The following is a 22,565-nucleotide window of genomic DNA, read 5'->3' on the forward strand; positions in this document are numbered from 1 at the left end:
ATCTCCCATTGGTTGCACCCAGTAACCAAAGGCTCCCTGGAGTCCATAGGAGTGAGTAAGGACCACGTACGGATCCAAGCTGTAGCTCTGAAGATGACCTGCAAAAAAGTTAAGTTGTGTTGTCTGGTGAATATCATATCATTTATGCAATTCCATATAGCCCATAATAATGCACATATTCCAATCCGAATACGAGCTGCCATGAACTTTTCAACCCCAGCTAACCACGCCCCAAACAAAGACGCAATATCTATAGGGGGGTTGATATTAAAAGCTATATGAATCGTTCTCCAAAGTAACTTGGCAAATGGGCATTCAATAAATAAATGTTGTATTGTCTCGTCTTGAGCACAGAAACAACACCGCGCGTTTCCTACCCATCGCCTCTTAATTAAGTTATCCTTTGTGAGTATTACTTGCTTGTGAACGAACCACATGAAAATTTTAATCCGCAAAGGAACCTTAATCTTCCAAATATGAAGTGATCTTGAGAGGGGACCAGAATTAATCAAATCCATATAAAATGATTTCACCGTAAATATCCCATTCTGAGTTAACATCCAGTGCATGGAATCTGGCCTGTTGGAGAGTCGAACTTCGATCAACCTCCGAACCAGGTGCATCCAGGCTGTCCATCTCTCCCCCACTAACGTACGGCGGAACTGGATGTTCAAGGGAATAGTTTGAAAAACCTTACCTACGTAATCTTCCTTACGTTGCACAATATTATAAAGGGTAGGATATTGTAAGGCCAGAGGTGTCTCTCCTAGCCACGTGTCCTCCCAAAATCTTGTTGACATCCCGTTGCCAATCACGAATTTGATCCTACGGAAGAACAAATCTTTCGTTCTCATAAGTCCCTTCCAGAACGGTGAATCATTCGGTCTGATAGTAACCTGAGCTAGAGTTTTCGAATGCAAGTATTTATTGCGTAGGATTTGAGACCACATGCCCTTCGGCTCTGTCTCTAACCTATACAACCATTTGCTCATAAGGCATTTATTCTTAACTTCCAAGTTCTCAATTCCGAGCCCCCCTTGGTCTTTAGGTCGACAAAGGATATCCCATCGTGCGAGACGGTACTTCCTCTTGGACTCCTCAGATTGCCAAAAGAAACGAGATCGAAAGAAATCAAGCCGCTTGCGGACCCCTTTCGGAATTTTGAAGAACGAGAGTAAAAACATTGGCATGCTAGTCAATACGGAGTTAATCAAAACTAGTCGACCTCCATATGACATCAGCTTACCCTTCCAACAGCTGAGTTTTTTTTCAATTCGTTCTTCAATACATTTCCATTCCTTATTGGAGAGCTTACGGTGGTGAATCGGAATACCCAAGTAACTAAATGGTAAAGCACCGACTTCGCATCCAAACAATTGTCTGTAAGTATGTTCCTCTTCTTTAGCCTTCCCAAAGCAGAACACCTCGCTCTTATGAAAATTAATTTTTAATCCAGACAATTGTTCGAATAAACACAATATAAGTTTCATATTACGTGCCTTAGCCATGTCATGTTCCATGAAAAGGATAGTGTCATCAGCATATTGTAGAATGGACACTCCTCCATCAATCAGATGAGGAACTAGACCTTCTACATGGCCATGTTGCTTGGCCCTGCCAATAATGAAGGCCAGCATATCTGCCACAATATTGAACAGAAGAGGTGACATGGAATCCCCTTGTCTCAACCCCTTATGCGTCTGGAAGTAGTGACCGATATCATCGTTCACCTTAATTCCGACACTACCTTTCTGGACTTGAGTATTCACCTGGTGTCTCCAGCGTTCACTAAAACCCTTCATACGCATTGCCTGCTGAAGAAAAGGCCATTTTACTTTATCATAAGCCTTCTCGAAATCCACTTTTAAGATAACCCCGTCTAGTTTCTTTGAATGAATTTCATGGAGTGTTTCATGTAAGACAACCACTCCTTCGAGTATATGTCGTCCAGACATGAAAGCTGTCTGACTAGGTTGAACCACTGAGTGAGCAACTTGCGTCAATCTATTGGTTCCTACCTTTGTAAAAAAATTAAAACTCGCATTCAGCAGGCAGATGGGTCGGAATTGTTCTATTCTGACCGCCTCATTCCTCTTTGGTAATAATGTTATAGTACCAAAGTTGAGGTGAAACAACTCCAAATGGCCATCAAAAAAATCATGAAACATAGGCATAAGATCATCTTTAATGATATGCCAACATTTCTGATAAAATTCAGCTGGGAACCCATCTGGTCCCGGTGCCTTATTCGGCTTCATTTGAGTTATGGCCAGATGAACTTCTTTTTCAGTAAACGGTGCCGAGAGAATATCATTCTCCACTGCCTGTAATTGAGGTATATCATCAATCACCGACTCATCAAGAGACACCGTGGAAGTAATCGGGGGCCCAAAAAGGTTTTTATAATAATTGGAAATATATGATTTCAGATTTTCATGCCCCACAATTGTGCCTTCGTCTTGTTCAAGCTGTATAATCTTCTTCTTCCTATGTTTACCATTTGCAATCATATGGAAGAACTGTGTATTGTTGTCCCCTTGTACAACTTTAAGCGATTTCGCACGCAGTGCCCACTTGAGTTCCTCCTCTCTCAAGAGAGCACGTAGGCCTTGCTCAGCCTCTGACTTGGTGCGATGCTCAATCACAGAAAGAAGAGTTGTTTCAGCTTTTACATCTAATGCCTCAATGAGTTGAGTTAGACTTTCTTTTTTCTTCTTGTAAATCCCACTCTCGTTCCTGGCCCAACCTCTCAGAAATTGTCGGAGATGTCTAATCTTATTCTGCCATCTCTCGACATGCGTCGTACCCATAACTGGTAAAACCCATTCGCGTGCAATCATCTCCATAAATCCTTCTCGCTCAAACCAACTTTGCTCGAAGGAAAAGGTATTCTTGTTTGCAACATGGGTAGCCTCTCCCGAATCTAAAAGGAGTGGTGTATGGTCCGAGATCGCTCTTTGCATCGTATGAACCGACACCATGGGATATTTTTGTTCCCACTCCACACTAGAAAGTACCCTATCCAACTTCTCATATGTCGGAGTGGGTAACGAATTAGCCCATGTAAACTGTCTACCGGTGAGCTCAATTTCTCTCAAATTGAGACTCTCGATAATCATGTTAAACATCATTGACCACCGGCCATCGAAATTATCATTATTCTTTTCTTCTCTTCTCCGAATGATATTAAAATCTCCCCCGACTAGTAATGGCAGAGTTTCATCACCACAAATCCTCACTAAGTCGGCAAGAAAGTCAGGTTTAAATTCAGGTTGCGCAGCCCCATACACTGCAACTAGCGACCATCGGAATCCATCCAATTTTGATCGCACCCTAAATTTAACCGAAAAGTCTCCCTGCACCACATTAAGCACCTCTAACGACTCACACCGTACACCTAGTAAAATCCCACCGGATCTTCCTCTAGGGGGTAGAATGTGCCAATCAAAGTCGATACCACTGGACAATGTTTGAAGAAATTGGGATGTGAAATTATCTCGTCCAGTTTCTAAAAGTGCAATGAAATCTAAGTGATGCTCTAAAGTTGTCTCTGCTAAGAATCTTTGTTTAGCCAAGTCTGCTAGACCTCTGCTATTCCAAAAGAGTCCTTTCATTGATCATCATGGAATTTTTTTTCTTAAGTTTAACTCTAGCGCTTCTACGTACTGCCGAAGTAGGATAAATTTTCCGCTTCCAGGGTCGTTTGGGCTTCTCCTCAACACCCTGAGGTACGAAAGAATCATCTATAACAGATAGTCCGTCCTCTCTCAAAAGAGTTTCGACCATATCTGTGTTCTCTACATCCTCTTCCTCTTCAGCCTCGTCACTCGGTAAGAGATTATGACAAATATTTGTTAGATCATTAATGCCTAAATTGTTCATGTCATTATCATTTAAAGGTTGGACAGAGGCAAGATTATGAATGATCTCTGAAGCCCTCTCCGCTTCCAAGTCTAAAAGATCGTTAACTGATTTGACGACCTCGGTTTCATTTGACCCCAAAGAAATGCCTAAGTCATTTGCCTTATCAACAATATCATTCTCAGAGAAGTATAAAATGGAACAACTTGTATCAAAGGGCGTACCTGCTGTAATCTCAGCATGACGTAGCATGGCGGCCCTCTTGGCACGCGCTAACTGCAAGTCGTCCGCGTCCGGCTGTCCCTGGATCCGGTTACTGACACGCCTGCCAGCCGACACCGGATCCGCAATCCCGCCAAAGGCGATGAGCTCCTCTGTGGTCTTCCCGCCAAGGGTGCGGTCAGGACTCCCACGCCCCTCCCTTATCGTCGGTGAAGGAGGGGGGGGGGGGCGCTGTGGAGTGGACCTCCGCCGCCTGTGCCACAGGGGAGAAGGACCGTGGAGACGCCCGCTCACAGATCCCGCCCCCCTTGTCACCCGCGGACACCGCCGTCCCTCGACTGCCCTGATCGATGCAGCATGGTGGAAGAGTTGCGACACGGGACTCCTTCCCGCATCTCACCCCCGAAGCGCCACTGCGGAGAATATGATCCTGTGGAGGGGTTATAGCACGGGACTCCTTCCCGCACCTCACCCTCAGATCGGCCGGAGACGTCAAAATGGAGGAAGTGCCACAGACCTCATGTCTAGGCGCCCCTCCCGCAGCCACCCTCTCAGCCACGGCCCGCGGCCCGGGTGTGGACTCCGCAACCGTCACATCGCTGACTCGATTCGGCACTGGTGGTAACTCAAGCTCGGCCGGGTCGTCTGCCTCAACCCTGGTGCTCCATAACCGGCTAGGAGCCGACCCCGGTGCAAAAGAACCAAAACGAAGCGTGTTCACCGGAGTAGTGGACGAGGGCGCCTGTTTGGTAGAACTGGCTACTTTATCTGGCGTAGGCCCCTTATCCGACTCCGGCAGTACATCATCGGCGCCCTTCTCCTCGTTCCCGGGCGCACCACCACCCTCAGTCGTATCCATGTCATGTGGTCCATCTCCCTCCTCCGATACTGCAGTATCCTCAATCTCGAGCTCTAAGATATAAGTGACTCCAGCATGTGTCCAGCTGACCACATCTGGTATATGCTCAACACTCACCACACTGACTAACAGTCTCGCCGCATTTTGTGTGCGTGTGAAAGGCATGTCAACCTTTTCTGTCTTACCAATGAGACCACCCAAACTCCAAGCAATCAGAAAATGTTTTACATATTTAGGTGGCACCCCATAAAAGCGAACCCATACCTTCTGTAGAGGTGTACCTTCAGGTTCCTCCTGCTTCCACTCGTCGAAAGCGATAACAATGTTTGTACTCGTCACTCGGCATAAACCCCACTTAAGAAAATGCATCTGATCCTCTTTAGTGGGACAATCAACCTTATAAGACTGACCATCTAACTGCTCCAGAATCCAGTGGTGATTACCCGGCACTAACTCACGTAACTGTCTGATAATCTGAGCTTCGGACAACTGCCCATTAGTAACTCTGATAGCAACCGGGAAAGAGCTCTCAACCATCTGTGGTAGAGGGTCGACCTCCGGTGTCTCAAAAAACATCAATTCCTTACAGCATACACCAAAAATGTTAATGGCCGGCTTGGGACCGGAGAGGAGAGGGCATTCCCCAGTCACATGCTGGGAACGAAGACAATACTCGCAAAGCTCATTAGTACACTCTGCCACGAAGTGACCCGGCTCACCACATCTATAGCAAGGCAACTTCTTTTTCTTAATCGCCCACTTAGAGTGATTGCTACTTGCTAGACTAGCCGTTTCTGCAGTGTCCTTCAGAAACTTTTTGCTCTGCTGAAATGTTTACACATTATGCAATCATGCGTCTTCTGTATGTGCTGATTATATTTTTCGGAATAATTCGTGAAGTCTAAGTCCCTGTTCAAAATAAGTCTTGGCTGAATGCACTGCTAAAATAGAATTGTGATTCACTCCTTCTAGAGCTATAGATGCTTTGTTTTTTTATTGTACTCCCTAAACTAATATAAGATCGTTAGATCACTAACGTTTACTAGATCACTACTTTAGTGATCTAAACGATCTTACTAAATGGAGTATATTAGTTTACAGAGGGAGTAGCTTTCTGAATGCTAACACAGCCTGCAACGTTTCCGCTACTAAATGGGATTTCCTACTCTCAAAAGGTACCAGAATACTCAATCTGGAAGTGAGAAAGATGCTGATGAAGAAAGCAACCAACAACTCCCAGGTGAGAATGATATCATAACAGATATATAACCAGGAAAAATCAACTATAGGCACTTTCAACGTATTTTGTTCCTACAAGCCAGAAGCACTGTTTAATTTCTCTGAAGTTTCAGAAACACCAAACAAATAGCGTCGGCTCCTAGTGTTCCAAATGTGAAGTGGCAAAGAAGCGCGCATAACCTGCACTTTTCCGGAACTGGGTGACTATTCTAGAGGAGACCCTACACACTGTATTGTATGAACTGTTCAGTGATAAGAAGGTAAACTGCTAATCCTTGTCAGGCCATCACTCTGCTGTAAAATTGTGGAGGCGTTGACAGTACTGTCCAGGGGAAGAATTCATTCTTGTCTGATCCTACCCGTCTCTTCTATTCAGCATCAAGATCTGGAAACAGCAGTCGGTCATGCCCTGGAGCCGAGTGACAGAGGTCAGAGGTCAGAAACAGTAAGCAAGATAACCCAAGTCATATGCTCGGGAGGTGGTGCAAAGAAGAACACTGATACATTATCATATAACACTGTTTTCCTCAAAACCCAATATCATACGTACAACACAATGGTCCTTGTAGAATGGGACATGTGTGAAGATAACACAAGTAGAAGTCTATTTCAGAAACAGCTTGGCATTTAAGATTGTCTAAGTAGAACATCAGCATATAGTATGAATGAAAGGAACAGCAGATTTTACATTGATAACATAATACACTAGGATTATGCAAGTTCATATTTTCTCGGGGTACAGGAACAAAACTGGGTGTCATTTCATACGTGAGTGTTCTCAGCCCGTCGATTGCTTGTATCAGCATAAAGTATAAGCTACTCAGCATTTTATTTACGTCTGTTTATGTGCACTGGCTAGCTAGAGATACCTTTGACTACCAGCACACGTTAAACTACTACAAGTCCAGTAGGCAGCAGCTAAACTGAATATTTGCTGTCACTGAGAGCACATGCTTTGGACCGAACACAACACATATCAAAGTATCAGACGGGATGATTGAACATGGGAAAACTGAAATACTTAACATTGGTTTCGGGTAGATTCATTCTACATTGAGGACCAAGGGCCGACAATAAACCAACTAAATTCAAAAACAAATGCGGGTGATCAACCCTCTAAACTAGCGTAATTAACTTATCAAATAGTTTAAGAGAGTACTTATCTAGCATCAAGTTAATACAGGAATTCCCTAAAAAAAGTTAATACAGAAATTAGTGCACAACATTATGCAAACACATTATAAATCCCATGTATTTTCGCATCAAGCGTTTGAAATATCAGATGCTACCTATACACCAGACTCAAGATATCAGATGAACAATTGGATTGTTGATCCTAATTTACAAGTTTCTACCTAATTTCTTCAGTTACATGGACTTGTAGTGTGGCGTTTGTATCTGAAGAGAAAATGCATAGTTCCATCTTCCAACAGCAGAGCAGACGTGCAGAGTACTACTAAAATGGGAGTGCAGTTCTCACCTGGTGTGCCAACTCTGAACACCACGATGTCAACGGGGTCGTCTCTATGGGGCAGGTCGGTGAGCAGAACCGTGGGCTGCGCAAGGTTGCCTGCCTGAATGCAGAGGGTGATGTCCTGGAAGTTGAGGCCGTCGCCCAGCCGCTGTGCCAGTTCATCGCCCAGCCCCATCAGACTCCTGCCATGGAGCGTGAGAGCTTCCCTGCCCTGCCCATCCGTGCTCCCGTTATCATCTGCCACGACGCAATTGACTTGCACAGTCTCTTCAGAGCCTTGGTGCCATGGCTGCTCATGGAAATTGCAGAAAAGTGCTTAGGCGACACAAATCAAGGCATAGATGAGATGACACAACATGATCAGTCCTCTAATGAACCAGAATATTAACACCTGAATCATGAAGGGAACTACTTCAGCACCAATTATCCAGATTGAAGCATTTACAGGGAAATGAAAATAATCCGATATTTCACAATTATCATCAGACTAATAATTCAGCAGGGATCGTCCTCTAAAGTACCTAATACGCAACACGACTTGGAAGCTTATGGTGCAAGACCTGTGCTGCAGTAATCAGCAATAATTACTGGGCTATTGAAGCAAGAATTGGCCACACATCCACATGCATTGTTCTATTTGAGCAAACAATCCCCAAATTTCGCAATAGCAGCGGCGTAGACAGCTTAACAGCACTTGTTGCAGCATTGTCAGAAATCATCGATAGCCTAAGGCTTAAGCACTCCAATTTATTCAGGACCACCCAGAATTGTGCAAGGGAGAAGGGTGCGGGTGAAGATCTTACAATATCGGGGCCTCCTGGTCGCAGTTGGTACGGTGGCCTCTCCACCCTCATGGGGATGACCTGAGCCTCCCACTCCATCATCGAGGTGACGCGGGAGCGGTTGATGGCCTCGACGGTGACGCGCCTGTGCCACCGGCGGTACCGACCGTTGGCCCGGAGCGCGCTGAGCCTGGCCGACGTGCCATGGAGGAGCACGACGCTGCCGTTCTTCCCCGGGGTGGTCCACCACATGACGTGGGAGTCCTCCGGCTCGTCGAAGGCGCACTGGGCGGCGTCGAAGCCGACGTGGCCGGGCCCCGCCTCGGCGCGCGTGACGGCGAGGTGGCGGCCGTAGGCGCCGCGGAGCAGGACGAAGTAGTTGGTGTCGGTCTCCAGGACCTGCGCGACCCACGCCGTGTTGACCATCCCGCGGCGGGGGTCGATGGAGACGCCCCGCCCCGTCTCGTCGGCGCAGAGGTAACCGCCGCGGCCGCGGTTGCGGAGCCGCACGTACTGGCCGTCCTGGAAGGGCGCCACGCCCATCTCGGCCCAGACCGACTTGCCGGAGGCCACCGCACCCGCCGCACCGGACTTGCCGGGGACCCTCGCACCCGCCGAACCGGACTTGCCGCGGGCCGCCGCGCTCGCCGAGCTCGACTTGCCGGGGGCCATCGCGCTCGCCGAACCGGACTTGCCGCGGGACGCCTCCTCCTCGGAAGACGACGGCGGCGGCGACATGGCTAGAGGAGGAGGTGGATCATGCGCGGGGAGCGGCGAGCGGGCGAGGGGGAGAGGGGAGAGGCAAAGAGGGAGGAGGAATGTTTGTTGCCGCGGGCGGTTATCGTCCACTGTAGCGCCAAGCCAAGGCGGAGGGCGTTTAAATAAGCTCCCCGCACCGCACGCGGAGGGGCGGCGAATCCAACGCGCAGGCGCAGGGAGGTTCCGCCCGCTGACGCGTGGGGCCCGCCAGCTGGCCGTGCCGCGCGCGCCACGTGGTCCCCGCCTGCCTTGCCGAGGAAGGAGTTGACCCCGTCGACGACCCGGGCCGCCGCCTCTTCGTGGGTGCTCCTCGCCGGCGACGATGATACTCTCCTGTTCCCCCGGCCGCCGTCCTGACCATGGCTCCGGTCTCCGGCAGGTCAGGTGCTCCACGCCGCCGGGCCGCCGCCGTGGGACTCGGCGAGGGGAGGGATCGACGGCCCGCGGGTGGCTGAGGCGCCGCGGAGGACGGAGGAGGAGGGCGAGGGGTGGTGGTGGGGTGGGTAGTTGTTGAGGAGGGTGGTTGCCTGATTGGGGCGGAGGGACGGCGACCGGAGTAGCAGTAGTGTACGTCGCTTGAACAGCGCGGCGGTGCGTCCAACGAAAACGTTGCAGGTTTTTTTTTTTTTGAGAAGACGAAAACGTTGCAGGTGTGGTGTGGGTGTGGCGACAGCGGTGGGCCTGCGGTCTAGGGCGAGAGTGACAGACACCGGACTGGTTTGGACTTGGGAATTTGGTGGAATCCAGCGACCGGGTGGGTTTAATTGCGTTGTAGGCCAAACCCAGCCCTTTTTGCTGGGTCAAAAGCCCAGGCTACCTGATCCGTAGACCGCGGTGTACTCTAGGAGTTGGAAGCTTCTCACTGAGGTCGACCCTCGAACCTCTTGTTATTCTAAAAAAAAGACTATATATGCGTACATCAATTATATCACACACATATATATGCACATGTATTTGTCAAAGAAATATAGTTGTGTCCATTCCACTTACATCATTGTACTTGGACTGTCACTCCCGCTGCCTCCAGGGGTGCGGCTCAGGCGAACCCTGCCTGCCGGAGAAAGCCGGACAAGCTTCGCTCATCCGGCGAACGATGATGGCAGTCTCGCCACCTTCCTCCACGAGGACTCCTTTGGCTGTGGCGCAACGGTGCCCCTAGGCAGTGGCGGAGCTAGCCGACAATCCATGGGGGTGGGGTGGGGGGGGGGACACAAATCACCAGTGTTTGTGGGGGCCAAATGCTAAAAAAATTCCAATCTAAGCCCTATTAAAAAATTCTTCAGAAAATTATCCAAGGTTGTGGGGGGAACGGCCCCCCTAGCCTCAACATAGGTCCGCCACTGCCCCTAGGCACCATGCGTGGCGACAGAGTCGGGAGGGCAGTGCCCCCAGGGGGATTTAAGCGGTGGTTGCGCCGCCTGGCAATTGACACGCGTTCCCCGGCCCAAATCCGTTTTGCTACGGGTGGTGTGGGCTCAGGACGGCGGCCCTGGACGATGGTGGCTTCACGCATGTGTGGCTCTCTTCATCGGCGTGGTTGGGGGCGGCCGGAGATGCGTTGGGCGTGGAGAGTCTGGGCAAGGCCTGGATGTGGTGCCGGTTGGTGTCCACGGTTGACTTTGTCCAATGGTCGGCGCGCGCGGCGGTAGGAACTTGGTGGTTTGTGACCTGTTGTGGATCGTGTATCCCACAATGGCGGCACTGGGCGGCGGCTCGAAGGGTCTTTGCTTCGGTGTTGCAAGGACGACCGCCCGTGGTCGTCATTGGTGTGCAGTGAGGCCGACGGCATCCGGTGTCACCTCGTTGTTGATGAGCGTCGCTCTTCTTCCTGTAGCGATGGACTCACCGGTGACCTAACAAGCGGCGGCGGTGTCATAACGTCGTTCCCTTCATGCAGGTGCTGCCTTGGTTGTTCGCGGAATCCTCGATGGTGGAGTTTGAGGCATCTCAGTTCTTGGTGTGGATTGCCTCTCGGGACATGGGCCTCCGTGGCGCAATGTATGCCATCGTCGACGCCTCTTGCCTTCTTCTTCGGTCCGGATAGGTCATGCCACCCACTTGCTGACTGTAGGCGCTATGTGGTGGGTGGTACGTTAATCCAGCCAGTTCTGTATTTGTCGTTGTAATATGGATGTGGGGTAGCAACATATGTGGCTTATAGGAAATGCTGGAATTATGTGGTTCTGATTCATTAATTCATATGACAGTGACAATGATCTTATGTTGTTTTCTGCTGAAGCTGAAACTGATTAAGCTGCCAATAAGGCCATCAAGCTCCACTGCCTCATTGATGATTAGGCTGCTACATTGCTACTTGATTTAGGCAGCTCTCATTCGTGTTCTCGGTCAACAGTTTACTTGTAAGTTGCCTCATCAACACCCATTGAATAAACTGCAGAGTGTGTGACTTGCTGGGGTGAAGTTGGATTGCACACACTAGATTCGTAATGTACTTAGTCAAATGTTGGATTTCAATTCACAACTGATTTAAAGATTCTGCCTCTTAAGCATTTTAATGGTATTATTGGCATGGGTTGGTTGTTAGCCCGAGGAACGATGAGTGTCAATTGGCATCAAAAGGGGATGTCACTTGATTACAAGGGCGGTTTTTGTGTTTGCAAGGTGAGCCGCTGGCTAAGTTTTCGTACACTGTTATGGAGTTGCAATTTATCGACAATATATGATGGCTGACTGTGCATATGACTATATGAGTTTGTTTTCGTCACTCTGACTGGCCAACCACCTCATAGGGCTTGTGAAACAGAATTCCTTTAACCGAGGGTGCTAAACCAATCAATATCCAGCCCTGTAGACATTTGTCAGAGTTGAAGTCTGAAATTAAAGTGCAGGTGGGTAAGATGCTCAAGTCCGGAGTGATATTACCCAGTTCCAATCCCTTTGCTCACCTATCACGGCGCGCAAGAAGGGCCTAACATGGCGTGTATGTGTCGATTACATACATTTGAACTTATTGACTCTCAAGTGCAAGTTTCCTTTATCTGTCATTGATGAACTCCTGGATGAATTGGAAGGTACATCCTAGTTTTCAAAGCTCGATTTGCGAGCAGATTTCCACCAGATTTGACTGGCCCCAGGCGAAGAGTACCAAACTGCGTTTCATCCTCACAATATTGCCACCGCGAGTTTAATGTCATGGCGTTCGATTAAGAGGCGCCCAACAACCTTCCAAGCAGTTATTTAGAAATGTACTTGTGCAACTTTTTTGATTTTTTTCGGCATTTAGAATGTGTTTTCTGAAGTGGGTACATATGTAGCAAGGGTTCATCCATGTATGTTCCGTATAGTTTGCCCAATCTCCTGGTTCCGACTGCGCCATTTGACAATCCTTATAAACTAAAAATGTATGGACGATAAATTCAACATTGCGTACGCAAGCTATGCAACACCAAATTGACACCATCAGTTTCGTATGAGTGAAATATTAGCACTGTCTAAAAGTTCAGAATGACCATACCGCAGCTTATATACAACAATATAAAGTTCAGAGGACGAGATCTAAACTAGTCGCATGCATGCATGCATGTCTACTCGCGTGCACGTGATACATTCTTTTTCATGCTACACATGACCCTCAGATTGTCTATAAAACGAACAGCCTCCATATAAACCGTTCTTTTTCCGTGAAAAAAAAGGTGGATCAAAACAAAAACATTCTCCGAAAAGATATAAAAAAGGAAAGAAGCAATTTATTGCAGAAGCTGGCGTCCGACGTCACCGATCCGCGCCTCGCCCGTCCCAGCCAATCACAGCGCGCCTCGCACCCCAACCCTACGCTATAAAACCCGAGGCGCCGCCGCGGGTTCTCCTCCCACCCCACCAAATCCCCAGTCCAGTCCCCACCTCTCGAGAGGGTTTAGAAGCTTCCGGAGGCGAATCGGCGATGAGTTCCACCGGAGGCGTCGCCGGCCGCGGCAAGGCAAAGGCGACCAAGTCGGTGTCGCGGTCGTCCAAGGCCGGGCTCCAGTTCCCCGTCGGCCGCATCGCGCGCTACCTCAAGGCCGGCAAGTACGCCGAGCGTGTTGGCGCCGGCGCCCCCGTCTACCTCTCCGCCGTCCTCGAGTACCTCGCCGCCGAGGTATCCTAGACATCATCGATCCCCCTTCTCTTTTCGTTTTCCGTCAGTCGATCGCCGCCCGTCCGATCTCGTGCGCCTCGCCCCGCCTCGCCCGATCGTTCGTTCGTTATCCGTGATTCGAGTCGGATTGGGGTTTGATTTGATCGTTTCCATTGCCGCCGGATACGTACGCAGGTGCTGGAGCTGGCCGGGAACGCGGCGCGGGACAACAAGAAGACCCGGATCGTGCCGCGGCACATCCAGCTGGCGGTGCGCAACGACGAGGAGCTGAGCAAGCTGCTGGGCTCGGTGACGATCGCCAACGGCGGCGTGATGCCCAACATCAACCAGGTGCTGCTGCCCAAGAAGGCCGGGCCCAAGGGGGAGCTGGGCTCGGCCTCCCAGGAGTTCTGAGCGCGCGCGGCTTCAAGGCGAAGAAGGAGAGGCCGTCCTGTCATGTGATCTTGTCTGCCTGACGACGATGTTCATCTGAAGTTGTGGGTTGGGGTGTTTCGGGAGTCTGAAACTCGGGATGGAAAAAAACCTTGGTGTCTTCTGGGCTCTGTCGTGGTTGAATGAGTGAGTCGATCGATCAGTAGAAGAGAGAAAATATATACTATGTGGTTTCGTATATGCGAAAATGATGGTGCGCAGCTGTCTTTTAATATTGATTTGGTTCGGTTGTTTGAATGATTGAATGAATTCCCTGTGAAATTTTAGTTACAGGAATCTGACTAGTCTTGGTCTGAAAGAAATGATCATCTCGCTGTGGAAATAAAACAGCTCCTCTTAGCCCTGTGGAAATAAAACAGCATCAAACGCTGTACCTCTTTCAGAAATCAGCCAACATAGCTCTTAAGTTGCAGAAGGTGATATAATAAGTATCATCTGATTAACAAACGAAAATGCAGACAAAAATGCTATTCATGTATATATATAGCTGTGGCTGCAACTGCAATGTCTGAATTCCTGGTTACTGTTTAATCAGCTTGCTTGCTTGTTGCTTTTTAATCAGCTTTGGAATGTCTGAATTCATGTATATATATAGCTGTGGTTGCTATTCAGTTTGGTTTGATCATCCGAATGAATGAATTCCCAGGGGCGGTGTAGTTTCCTGAATCTGATTACTCTGTCTCTACTCTTGTCTGAAACGACTGCGTGTTGTCGAAGAGATCATCTTGCTTCCTGTGCCCGTTTCCTCTTCGTCCAGGGGAAACAGAACAGCAGTAAAATGCTGCTTGCACGAACGAATGTTGTTCTTGGCATTCTCTCTGTCCCTCTCCCAGAGATCCGGAAACATTAGTCTGCAGTTGCAGAGCCAAAATCCACACGTGCCAGTGACTTCTGTGCTAGTGCTCAGCAAGTTTCACCATTGGATTCTTCTCATCATAGCAAAATGAGAATGTCTGATTAACAAAATGAAAAAGATTACAAAAATGCTATACATCAACAGCCTTGTCTGCAATGCCTGAATTACACACCCTGATCAGTAACGAATCAACTTGCTTGCTGCTCGTCAAGTGTTGATCGATCGGTTACTTCTTGCCGCTAAGGATGTTGGCCCTCATGGTCTCCAGCTCTGCCATGTTGGCCTCGACGCCGGCGAAGGACGGCTCCGGGATCGGCTCCTCCACCATCTGCGACAGCCTGACGAGGCTCCTGCAGGCCAGCACGGCGCGCGCGTCCATGGTCTCCATGGCCCTCAGGTAGAGGCACTGCGACGCCCGGGCGGCCTGCGTCCTCAGCTGGTCGGAGTTGGTCGGGCCCAGCAGGCAATGCCCCACGATCCGCAGCGCCGGCTGGAACAGCTCCCACGGCATAGGCACCCTCCGCCACTTCTCCTCGCCGCTCTCGGCGGAGGCGATCCGGGCCTTGTCGTCGCTGCGGTGCTTCCCCGTCCACGCGACGCAGAACTCGCAGAAGTCCATCTTGGAGGAGAGCGGCATGAGCCCGATCTTGGCGTGGTAGAGCTCCAGCACCGCGCCGACGATGCGGCCGCGGCGCGTGGCGCGAATGCTGCCGTGCGGCTCCAGCGCGGGGGAGAGCTCGGCGACGTCGGGGTCGTCGGCCTTGCCCGTCTTGGCCGCCGGCGCCGCGGCCGCAGGCTTGATCGCCTCGTGGTACACGCTGGGCTTGGCCATGTTGGGCAGCGTCACTGTCTCGGCCTCCCCGGACCCCCGCTGCGCCACGGCGTGCGCGTACAGCGTGAGGAGCACGGCCTCGAACCCGGCGAGCGGCTTGCGGGAGACGGCGCGGGACATGTACACGCCCGCGAGGGTCGGCACGAAGCGCAGCACCGCGAGCTGGAGCGCGGGGAGGCCGGACTGGAAGGTGCCGTAGAGCCAGCCGCAGAGGGCGTCCTGGCCGGCCCCCGAGCCCGCGCCGCGGAGGCGCCCCGTGACGGCGCGGGCGACGCCGTCGTCGTGGAGGAGCGCGGCCGCGGGGTCGCCGGCCGCGGCGAGAGACTCCGGGAGCGCGCGGCCCAGGATGGCGGCGAGCGAGTCGACCGCGGCCTTGGGGCTCTGGATCGCCTGTGCGGCGGACGACATCGTCGTCGGCAGCAATGCAGACAGGAGGATGAGGGAGGAAGAGGCTGGCGTCGTCGACGTGCGGGACGTGTGGTTCGGTGCGATGGAAGGGAAGGGCCGAAGGAGGAGGCGAATGGATCGGAGGAGGAGGAGGAGGTTTGAGCGGGCGGCGCGCTATGGCTTCAGCTTTGACCCGGTTCGTACGCTTAACGCGAGCAAATCAAGGGAAGGGCACACCCGCCATTTACGCATGCAGGAGAGTGCGTGTCATGTGTGCAGCTTGCAACGCAGAAATTTTGGAGGGAACGTACACGAACGGGAACTCCTTTGGAATCCGTTTGCAACCTAGGAAATGCACATTCTTTAGAAAAAGATGGGTGGGGGGGGGGGGGGGGGGGGGGCATTACTACACTTTTTGTTGCGCATTTCTAAGGGTTTTCTTTTTTTTGGAAAAAATCAGATCTATTATAAAAGTTCACCCAAAATAAAAAGTATCTCAAACATAACCAAAATTATATCGAGGTTCCGGGAACATCAAACGATCACCCGCGCCCAGTACGACTCCCGTGTCGCTCTCGCGGGCGGCTCGGGAGAAACCCCGGCCGCCGCCGACAGCCACCCTCGCCTCCCCCCTCCTCCTCCCGCCGCCGCCGGAGGGCGTCCCTGGGCAAAGCCCTCGGCGCCGGCGGCGGCGGGGACGGCTCTCCCTCCTCTTCTCCAGGCGTGGCGGCGCGGGACGCTGGCCGGCGACGGGGACTCGCGGGCGGGCGCGGGTGGTCGGGGGCGCGCACCGGCAATGGTCGCGCAGTGCGCCGGCGCGAGCGCCGCGGAGGCGTGGGCAGCTGGGTCTCCAAGGATCCGACGCCGCTCTGCCCAGGGGAGCTCCAGATCCAGCTCCCTTCGGATGGCGGCCCGTTTCCCTTGGCCGGCGGTCCCCGCGGCCGCGACTGGGGACTGGTGGCGTAGGCGGGTGTGGTGGTCAGCGCAGCGTGGTGGAGCAGGCCGTGGCGGTGACCCTGGTGATTGCCATGCCTGGTCTGGGTGCCTCTCTTCGCCCAGATCTGGACCCCTCTGGGGCGGTGGCTCGAACGGCTGGTGCACTCCATGGTTGCGGCTGGGGGGTCGGTGGTGGCTGCTGTCGGCGCGGTAGGCGTGTGGTGGTGTGGTGTTGTGGCCGGCGGTGAGGGGTTGGGTGCAGGTGGCAGCCGAGACAGAACCAACTCTGTCTATGCAGGTGCTCGAGGTGAGCGGCTGTGTTTGCGGATGACTCTTGCTGGACCAAGCGGGGACGCTCGCCGTGGACTGGCAGGAGAGGGGAAGGTCTAGCGCTGCCGGACTCGGCAGCACTTTTTGTTGCGCATTTCTAAGGGTTTTCTTTTTTTTGGAAAAAATCAGATCTATTATAAAAGTTCACCCAAAATAAAAAGTATCTCAAACATAACCAAAATTATATCGAGGTTCCGGGAACATCAAACGATCACCCGCGCCCAGTACGACTCCCGTGTCGCTCTCGCGGGCGGCTCGGGAGAAACCCCGGCCGCCGCCGACAGCCACCCTCGCCTCCCCCCTCCTCCTCCCGCCGCCGCCGGAGGGCGTCCCTGGGCAAAGCCCTCGGCGCCGGCGGCGGCGGGGACGGCTCTCCCTCCTCTTCTCCAGGCGTGGCGGCGCGGGACGCTGGCCGGCGACGGGGACTCGCGGGCGGGCGCGGGTGGTCGGGGGCGCGCACCGGCAATGGTCGCGCAGTGCGCCGGCGCGAGCGCCGCGGAGGCGTGGGCAGCTGGGTCTCCAAGGATCCGACGCCGCTCTGCCCAGGGGAGCTCCAGATCCAGCTCCCTTCGGACGGCGGCCCGTTTCCCTTGGCCGGCGGTCCCCGCGGCCGCGACTGGGGACTGGTGGCGTAGGCGGGTGTGGTGGTCAGCGCAGCATGGTGGAGCAGGCCGTGGCGGTGACCCTGGTGATTGCCATGCCTGGTCTGGGTGCCTCTCTTCGCCCAGATCTGGACCCCTCTGGGGCGGTGGCTCGAACGGCTGGTGCACTCCATGGTTGCGGCTGGGGGGTCGGTGGTGGCTGCTGTCGGCGCGGTAGGCGTGTGGTGGTGTGGTGTTGTGGCCGGCGGTGAGGGGTTGGGTGCAGGTGGCAGCCGAGACAGAACCAACTCTGTCTATGCAGGTGCTCGAGGTGAGCGGCTGTGTTTGCGGATGACTCTTGCTGGACCAAGCGGGGACGCTCGCCGTGGACTGGCAGGAGAGGGGAAGGTCTAGCGCTGCCGGACTCGGCAGCCGACGTTTGCGGAGTCGGCCGGGCTGGGATGCTTCGGGCGAAAGCCTATTGTCGACCTCGTCGGCAACGATGATGACGACGTCTCCTGGAGCCGTGTCCCTTCGTGAAGGCATCATTGGGGAGCTACCGTTGCCGGCTATTTCTTTGTGCTTCGGGCGAAAGTCTCAGATCCTTCTCTGGATCGGACGACGACATCTTCAATGTTGTTTCCCCCTTGGGGGCGTCGTTTCAGGAGCCAGGGATCCGCGGTTGGTCGTCTGATGTCTGGGCTGGAGTGTTGGTTCAGGTTGCTGGTTTGTAGGGCGGTGGCGGTGGAGGTGCTCTGTGGCGGCGACCAGTACCTTGGTCATCCTATGCTGATGGTTGACCTCTCTTTTTGGGGCTTGTGGCGGTGGTGAGGTCTCGGTGTTCGGCACCCTTCGATGGCTTTTGAGGTTTGGTGGCCTGCGAAGTGCTATGGTTCTCTCTATTTGTGATGGTGGCCGTGGTGTGGCTCAGAGGAGGTGTAGGGCTATCTCGGCAGAGAATTGCCCTTCGGCACGGTCTGTGGCTTTCTCTGCCGCGACGTTCCTAGGCAGCAGGATGCTCTTCGATGGTGGCTACGATCTCCTAGCTCTTCAAGGTGCAGAGATCGCATGGTAGCAGGCAACTTCTTCTCTACGTCTTCTCGGTGGCGGATGTCCTTTCGACGGATCCAACAAAGCTAGTTCCTGCTCTTCTCGGTCCACTGGTGGTGATGGATGCTAAGTTCTTGGTGTTGGCTGCTTGTCGTAGCTCGCCTCTGGTTCTTTTTCTGTTGTTCCTTATTCCATCTTCTATTCTGTTGTTCTTGGTTCCTTCTCCTATGTGTCGAGTGATATCTGTTGTAACCGTCGTGTTGTATCTCAATCTTATCTATAATGAAAATGGTTCAGGCTGGCGTAAGCCCGCCGTAGCACCGTCGAAAAACATCAAACGATCACTACTATCGCCAGAACAAGCCGCTGACGTGACGCTATAGCCGTTCCCCTATCGGAGCCGGTTTGACCCTGTCGATGACAGTCGGGAAGTCTTCGTGCATGTGCCCCTATGGACCAGTGTCCTCGAGCCACATGGTAAGAAACCCTAACCTCACATCCCCAAGGATATGACACCAATCTACGCCGAAGCTCCGTCGACTATGTCTAAACGAACGAACTTGAGGAGGATCGAAGTCCAAAAGACAAACTTGAAGAAGAAGCGTCGCTCCCGAGCACCGCACCTGCGAGAACTAAAAAAAATCGTAACCAAAACTGCTAACCGAAGCGGAGGCACCGGGATTCCCTCCCCGCCACCGGCCGCCGGAGTGGCAGGCGGCGGGAAGGCGAAAGTTTGCCTTAGCCGCCTAGGGTTAGGGTAGAAAATGAGAGGCAGTCATAATACTCTACACCTTGGTCATCCTAGTATTTTCGAGCTCCTACTTATAATTTCATTATTGACAGGTTTAAGGATAAATTAAATAGTTATAAAGCCAATAGACTCTCTTATGTGGGTTCACTTACCCTAATTAAACTAGAGGATTCCATGCTCGTTGCTGCGGGAATTGGTTGGTGAAAATTGGGTTGGTAATTTTAGAAAAATAATTAATAATATATACAACTTATTATATTTTACTATGTATAGTTGTAACAATATTTATTGAATATAAGTAGAACAATTAAATAGATAATATTTTTCCTTGCATGGTTGAATGTTGTGGTTCGTTTTTTTATGTGTGGTTGCATGTTGAGGTGGGTCTTATCCATCATAATTGTATGATGAGGTGGCATGTTTGTATGTTAAGATAAACAAATTTGTGACGATGACTCTCTTAGTTATATGGGATATGTTCTCGCTTCTTTACTTCTTTACTCTATATTCTCATTCTTGTGAGCAAGGGTACTATAACCAAACTAACGTTTATTGTTCGTATGTTCTTGTGGGTAAGGATTCAGAAAGACAATGGTTCTAAATATCTTTGTCTTCGAGCTTAGAAAGAAACTTTTTAACCCATGCGTGAACCAAATTTGGGTGAAATGAATGAAACCCTTGTGGCTATTGCTGCATGGTGAGTTATCAAAGATCCTTCCTCCTTCGCCGCTGTAATTATGAAAGCCAAACAAATTCAACACATTTCTGTTTGGAAAGCCCCTAATCTGGTCCCTAAATCTACCTTTTGGGCTTCTGTCCTTAAAATCCTTTCTTAGATGCTTGATTCCCGTCACCTCCAAATTGCTAGTGGTAACTCTAGCATCTGGTTTAGTCCTTGGTGCAAGGATTGGAAGCATATGCATAACCATTGGAGATCGGATTTGGAGAGACCTTGTCCAAGCGTAGTAATCTATGACAACCTAACGCCAAATGTTGGGATGATGAAAAAATTAGTGATTCATTTGAAGAGTCTTTGGAAATGATATTTTGGATGCTCTCATTGCCAGTGCAAAATGCAGATTGTACTGCCAAACGAGCATATAAAACTTTCTTGTAGGATGGTCAAAATTCCTCACCGACCCACAACAGAGTTGCTATAGATCTGGAAATTGCCATTCTTAACCAGGTTTGTAAGAACAAAGTTATTACACTTGGAGTAAAAAACTCAAGTTGGTATCATATAGAAGGGCTACCCCTATAGTTTAAGGGCCTCTAGTAGCCAGAACTCGTAACAAAAAGAATGTTGCAGGTTTGGGCAAAATGAAATCGATTCACATCTCTTCTTTCATTGTAATTTACAAGGTTGGTTTGGTTTAATTATGGTCTCGGAACTAATGCTCTAAATCCTACACTTTATCGCTCCTCCATCATTCAGTTTATCATGTATCCTTTACACTTTGATTTAAATCTAGCTATTATTCTCTCTTTGCCCTGGAGTATTTGGAAAAAAGCTAGAAATGATTTACTTTTCAAAAAGAAAACTTGGTCTCCACTGCAGGATCTCATGCCACAAAAGCATTGCTAAATGTAGGTTTAGAAGTGGCTCTAGAAGAATAATGCATAACCCTTACAGAGCCTTCTACTAAAATTACTCCATGCACAAATACATCAATCCACAAGTTACTTGGCATATGTGGACGCGACTCTTAATCCTTTTGTGGCAAGGAATGTAGCCACCTTTGTACTATTTCTCAAAAATCCATCTTCTCAACACTCTATATTCATTCAAGTGGTGAACTCAAATGTGATTTCAGTTTTGCAGGAGAAGCAATGGGTTTACTCCTTGCGGCTTCTGCTGTCAAGTCCATGGTTGGAGAGATATTTCCTTCTATTTGATTGTAGAACCTTGGCATATGCAGTAGAAGCGAAGAACTTAATTGACAATCCAGGACATTGGTTGATTAGAGATATTTTTCGTGAATTCTACGACCGCGCTTCTTGCCTAAGCGCTTTCAAGGCTGCTCACACCCATAGGGCCCGAAATCAATTAGCTCATCCCTTGTCAAAAAGGGCGTTCTTGTGTACATCTTCTACTTCCTGCTCTTATCTTTACAATAAAGCTTCTCATGTAATTTCATATTGGCTTATGAAACCATTGGCTTTCCTTTGGGAAAGATCCTCTCTTTTTTTCAGGGAAAGGCCATCATGGCTACTTTACTAACTTTAAATAATTATCACATCATCCACCAACAAAGGTAAAATAAAACCCGGGGGGTTATCCAATCACAAATATGGTGGATTATCCCTGCCAAACCAAGCCAGCTCATGCCCAACATAATTAGGCTCCCTATTATAGTATTGAACTGTGGCGTTATTGGGAAAGATCCTCTTTGTACACTGTTTGGTGCTCGTACCCCTTCCCCCGCCCAACACCTCCTACCCTTCTCCATGTACACCCTTGTTTAATTCTTGAGGGGAATATAAGAGTTTTCCATTTTATCTTTTTTTAGTGCAACAAGGCTAGCATGAGGGTTTGTGCAATTAGGGGCGAACCTAATGCAAAAAAAACATGTTGTCTTTAGTTCTATCTTTAATATTTCTCACTTAGAGTTTTTTGTCTCTATGTGTGTTAGGGGGGGGGGTGTCGGTGTCAAAACCGGCGGATCTCGGGTAGGGGGTCCCGAACTGTGCGTCTAGGATCGATGGTAACATGAGACGGGGGACACGATGTTTACCCAGGTTCGGGCCCTCTCTATGGAGGTAATACCCTACTTCCTGCTTGAATGATCTTGATGAATATGAGTATTACAAGAGTTGATCTACCACGAGATCGTAATGGCTAAACCCTAGAAGTCTAGCCTATGACTATGGTAATGAGTATATGCGGTGTCCTTTCCGGACTAATCCCTCCGGTTTATATAGACACCGGGGGAATCTAGGGTTTACATGGAGTCGGTTACATAAGAAGGAATCTTCATAATTGGTCGCCAAGCTTGCCTTCCACACCAAGTAGAGTCCAGTCCGGACACGGGTATGGTCTTCGGTCTTCGTGTCTTCGCAGCCCATCAGTCCGGCCCATGGATAACAGGCCGGACGCCCGAGGACCCCTTAGTCCAGG

General features: G+C 50.7%; 3 protein-coding genes across 3 annotated transcripts; 1 reads left to right on the forward strand and 2 right to left on the reverse strand.

Annotated features, from left to right (window-relative positions):
* Positions 1 to 6,208: 6,208 nt before the first annotated feature.
* Positions 6,209 to 10,960, reverse strand: LOC109751603 (uncharacterized). The gene is made up of 4 exons (XM_073497484.1): positions 10,706 to 10,960; positions 8,459 to 9,991; positions 7,662 to 7,944; positions 6,209 to 6,590 (listed from the first exon to the last, which is right to left on the reverse strand). The coding sequence occupies exons 1-4, from the start codon at positions 10,958 to 10,960 to the stop codon at positions 6,550 to 6,552; spliced, it is 2,112 nt and encodes a 703-aa protein (XP_073353585.1). The 3' UTR covers positions 6,209 to 6,549.
* A 2,073-nt stretch (positions 10,961 to 13,033) lies between these two features.
* LOC109751604 (histone H2AX) lies at positions 13,034 to 13,961 on the forward strand. Its single transcript, XM_020310487.3, has 2 exons — positions 13,034 to 13,292; positions 13,467 to 13,961. The coding sequence occupies exons 1-2, from the start codon at positions 13,098 to 13,100 to the stop codon at positions 13,683 to 13,685; spliced, it is 414 nt and encodes a 137-aa protein (XP_020166076.1). The 5' UTR covers positions 13,034 to 13,097; the 3' UTR covers positions 13,686 to 13,961.
* Positions 13,962 to 14,621: 660 nt separating this feature from the next.
* LOC109751609 (uncharacterized) lies at positions 14,622 to 15,820 on the reverse strand. Its single transcript, XM_020310490.4, has one exon. It carries the CDS (start codon positions 15,818 to 15,820, stop codon positions 14,807 to 14,809), a length of 1,014 nt encoding a protein of 337 aa, XP_020166079.1. The 3' UTR covers positions 14,622 to 14,806.
* Positions 15,821 to 22,565: the final 6,745 nt, after the last annotated feature.

The sequence above is a fragment of the Aegilops tauschii genome, chromosome 4 (genome assembly GCF_002575655.3).
Source record: "Aegilops tauschii subsp. strangulata cultivar AL8/78 chromosome 4, Aet v6.0, whole genome shotgun sequence".
Lineage (NCBI taxonomy): Eukaryota > Viridiplantae > Streptophyta > Magnoliopsida > Poales > Poaceae > Aegilops > Aegilops tauschii.

Coding starts and splice junctions, on each gene's coding strand:
- LOC109751609 (XM_020310490.4), bottom strand. CDS start 15,820: ATGTCGTCCGCCGCACAGGCGATCCAGAGCCCCAAGGCCGCGGTCGAC.
- LOC109751604 (XM_020310487.3), top strand. CDS start 13,098: ATGAGTTCCACCGGAGGCGTCGCCGGCCGCGGCAAGGCAAAGGCGACC. Junction 13,293..13,466: donor TCGAGTACCTCGCCGCCGAG/GTATCCTAGACA, acceptor ATACGTACGCAG/GTGCTGGAGCTGGCCGGGAA.
- LOC109751603 (XM_073497484.1), bottom strand. CDS start 10,960: ATGACGACCACGGGCGGTCGTCCTTGCAACACCGAAGCAAAGACCCTT. Junction 9,992..10,705: donor ATGAAGAGAGCCACACATGC/GTGAAGCCACCA, acceptor CTTTTGACCCAG/CAAAAAGGGCTGGGTTTGGC. Junction 6,591..7,661: donor GTTCAGAGTTGGCACACCAG/GTGAGAACTGCA, acceptor ACTCGGCTCCAG/GGCATGACCGACTGCTGTTT.